The 4,319-nt window shown below is 32.5% G+C and overlaps 1 protein-coding gene across 1 annotated transcript; it reads right to left on the reverse strand.

Moving 5' to 3' along the window:
* Positions 1-4: 4 nt before the first annotated feature.
* Positions 5-510, reverse strand: LOC118756959 (the record flags this gene model as incomplete). The annotated part of the gene is made up of 3 exons (XM_036491688.1): positions 408-510; positions 135-340; positions 5-71 (listed from the first exon to the last, which is right to left on the reverse strand). Coding segments are annotated over exons 1-3 (349 nt in total), but the record flags the coding sequence as incomplete, so codon positions are not given.
* Positions 511-4,319: the final 3,809 nt, after the last annotated feature.

Genomic DNA, 4,319 nt, shown 5'->3' on the forward strand with positions numbered 1-4,319 from the left:
TCCACTCCCAATATTTTATTGAGATTCTTTTTAAAACTTCCCGGGGTCAATAGGGCCTTAGCAACTGCGATCTATTGTTATATAAGAATGATTAATTGCCGTGTAACGGAGTAATCTTACCATGTCTTGCTTACGTATTCATTTTTGTTGTCTTCCGATAAAGTTTTTTCGACTGACTCTAATTCCTCCTGTGAATTTATCGGGAACATAGTTACAAATGGTCTTGCGCTCACCGGTGGCTGATCCAATTTTTCCTGCATGCGCTTTTCTTGTGTTCGAAGTAGGTTGCATTGTTCCTTTATTAGCTTTACAATGACAGTATTCTGCTTTGTAAGCGATTCTTAATAAAATTAAAACATTAGATAAAAGACAGTGCAGATAAACATTTCAAAATTTATATATTTTACCTTTCAGCTGAGCTACTTCTTGCCGCAATGCTGCCGTTTCATTGGTAAGTTGTTCCACTTTTTCATTAAAATCCATATTTTCTGAAATTTAACGTTACACACGTTGTATATATACTGCAACGACTTTTTATTTAATGGTTTTAAGAAAATTAGGATAAAGTGCATTTAAAGGTTTTCTATTAATATAACTCCACAATGCAACCATGTAGTGCACCACACACATACGTGCACATTTTCAACATACCAAACAAATGGTGGTGTGTTGAATATGTGTTAGCAGGTTGAATTAATTTCGCTTGCAAATTAGATTTATAAACAAAGTTTTTGAGATGTTCTTGCGTACACAATGAACCATTTATTCAATCAATACAACGCATACATGCATACGGACACAAATTAAGCATTACATCTCAAGTTTTAATAAATTAACAAGCAATAGCTGTATGGGCGCTGTGGCCCGTTTCTTTTTACTGTGAAGAAAATTCATTTCTGCTGCTTGGTATGCTTTGTTAATTTTATAATTTAACTGAGTGAAATATTTACCACTTTCTCCCAACACTTTTTACTATTTATTTAAAACTTTTCTGATCTAATTTAAATTTTGTAATTTAAAGTTTGTAAACAAGCACGGTCAAATGTCGTACGCCCTTTGACATTCCGGGTTTGTTGGTGATGTCCCGTGGTGAAAATCACTAAACTAAAGTTATGTACACTTGATTTTACATTTAACCCTAAAATGGACATAGTTATGGTATTCACATCAGTGTGGCCAGGTGAACTTTTTTGAGGCTAGATTCTGCAATAGAAGGGTTTAGAATCGTCATAAAAAAATAGGAAGGTAAAACCGCTGAGAGGAATTTTTCAAATTCTTGACGTTTGCAAACAATTTAGTTTTAAAATTTTACACAAAAACTCACACACACATTCTCATTTTCAATCTCAAACAACAACAACTTTGAACAATTCCTTTTTTACTCTCAATTTTATATGATTTTAAAATGTTGACAAACTTCAAAAAAAAATCATGGCCGACGAACTGAGAGAACGGCTTTACCTAATGACAGGTGACATTTTTGCATGCACGGCTATACCATTTTTACGTGGAAATCAAAAAACCAACATAATTCTACGTATGTAATGCTGTGCATTGGATAACCGCTTACAGCCGAAGCTCATTTAATTTCCAAAATGTGCCAACACGTGCCAAAAGTGTCCAAAACTTGAGGAACGCAAAAACGACATTTCGTGCCCGGAATCAACATATCAGCTCTATACAATGATTTTGGGTGTAGTTATCTTATATGGCTAATAAAATTTCCAAATAACTACATTTTCTGAAAATTCTGTGATATTTTCCACTTTTTTTATAAAATTTGCTTTCGGATTTTAACAGCTGTTATTCCAAATTGCCTTTTTGCGCATTTGTGCCCGGAAAAAAGTCCGGGCTGTTTCGTGCACAAAGAAGAAGACATTTACGATCCAAAAATTGAACGTATTCGTATTTTTCTAGCATAAGAAATGCTTTTTGGGCTATTTTGGGCACCCGCGGCTACCAGCGGGCTCGTGTGGAACAAACCTATTAACTCTTTCCATCAACTATGGTGCCTACTTTTCCATCACTGATAAAAAATGTCAACGATCTTAATTAAAAATTCAAACTACAATTTTAATTAAAGAATTAGAAGTTTGTTTGAAGTTTAATATTTTGATATTTGATACTTTCTTACCTAATGCGATTTGTTAAACAGGTGGCAACCCTCCTATAGTTCAGCTAAGAAACAACACTTTTCATAACCATTTCGGTTGATACCCATTTTGTAATAATTGATTTATTCATTTTTTTTAATAAATTAAATATAAGTTTCTAAAGGTGGCAACTCAATTTCAATAATTTGAAAATCGAGCGAACAAAAATGCCTTCGCGTATTATATAAGGCGCGTTTCATACCAAAATGGGTGGGGTTTATACTTCATGTGTTTGATTTACAGTAAAACCCGCTTAAGTACCTCACGAAAAATGTCAGCTTTTTATGGTACTTTGGCGGGTTGGGTACTTAAAAGAGCCCGCTTAAGTACCTCGAGGCGGATACTTAAGTGGACATAATACTGATGTAGTTACATCTTCTTGTTAACTTACATAAATACTTGAATAATAACATTTAATAGTTTAAAACCAAAATCGTAGCATTATGTAAATACATAAACATGTAAAGAAAAACTTTATTAACAAAATATTTAGTACAATGGCATATCATTTTTACAAGACTTAAATTGTTTAAAAAGTCAAAGTTGGACATATCATTTTGTACCAAATTCACAATAATATTGTTTGCCACTTATGTTTATTTATTAATTTTTAAGATTTTCCAATCAATTAAAATGCAGTTCATTCCCTAACAAATACCATATAAACCTAAGCTTAAGATTTTGTAGAACACTTAAAAAATCATCATAATTTCAAACTATTTTTCCAGAAGTGTTTTTTGAGTATAAAGTTTTTTAGCCCATTCAATTTTAGTGTAATAATGTGCAAGCTTCAAGTGGCTAAAAGCATGATAAAAATATAGTAAGTTAGAACCGCTGAGAGTCACTTTTAAAATTCTTGACGTTTCCAAACAATTTAATTTTTAAATTTACTCACAAACTCACACACACATTTTCATTTTCAATCTCAAGCAACAACAATTTCGAACAATTTCAATTTTTTATTTTCACTTTTATATGATTTTAAAATGTTGGGAAACATCAAAAAAAAAATCATGGCCGACAAATTGAGAGAACGGTTCTACCTTGCTATGTTTTTATCATGGCTAAAAGTTACCGTTGATTTTTTAGAATTTGTTTACCGAAGGTGTGTGGCGCTGCTACTGAATTTCAAAATACATAAATATTTTAAGGAATTTTAAAAGAGCACTTAAAAGGGAAAAATTATAAGTAAAATTGTAAATGGGGCATGAAAAATTGAGGTACTAAGGCGGGTTGGGTACATAAGCTTGGAGGTATTTAAGAGAGGGATTTTCTTCAGAATACATTAAAAAATGCATGGTGTCCAAAATGTTGGATACTTAAGCGGGGGGGTACTTAAGCGGGTTTCACTGTATTTAAAATTGTTAGGGTTGATGGACAAACATAAATAATACATAAATATGAAATTTGAGCTTGAATTCACACATACACACATCAAAATTCTCTATAAAAAGAAGTAATAAATTTCTTTTTTGAAAATATTCCATTTCAAAAAAAAAAATTTAAAAAAATCACAATGGTAGCTCTGAGTATTGCGCAATATTTACAGTGACGAGCAAAACTGTAACATGGTGTAACACTTTTTATTTCAGCCACCGCCATTATTCATAGACGCACACCCCCAAAAACTCTTACAGAGTTTAAGCGGCAAAGCCACAGCGCTACAAGCCGTAGGGACTCTGCATGACTTACAACCATGCAGAGGTGGTAACTGATGGTTATCATTGGCTCCGACGCCTACCCGAAACATTTTTGCTTTAATAAATTTTTATGCAAATACATTCTCCTGGTCCTGCCCTCACACTGAGTTATTCACTATGTATATACATAATCTATTTAGTCAAAACGCTTTTGTTATTCACTTTGTTTACAGTCAAATTTAGCGTTAAGCTGGAACTTCATAAACAAGCGTGCAGACATTTAAAATTAATTTGAAGTATTTTTCAAAAAAGTGGAAGCATTCAAACGAAAAAATTTTTTTTCTTTCATTTTTCAACATAAATAATTAGCAAACTATTGCTTTTCTAAAAAATCGCCACGGACAGATCTCTCATTTAAAAAAAATAGAAACATAAAAGTATTTCATACTTGGGCTCTAAAAATTGACTTGTCCACTGTTACCTTTTTTGTCCCACTGTGCGCTCTACCTTTGCAATTGAGGGAATG

The sequence above is a fragment of the Rhagoletis pomonella genome, unplaced genomic scaffold (genome assembly GCF_013731165.1).
Source record: "Rhagoletis pomonella isolate Grant_MI unplaced genomic scaffold, Rhpom_1.0 Rhpom_scaffold_13276, whole genome shotgun sequence".
In the NCBI taxonomy this organism is placed as follows: Eukaryota; Metazoa; Arthropoda; class Insecta; order Diptera; family Tephritidae; genus Rhagoletis; species Rhagoletis pomonella.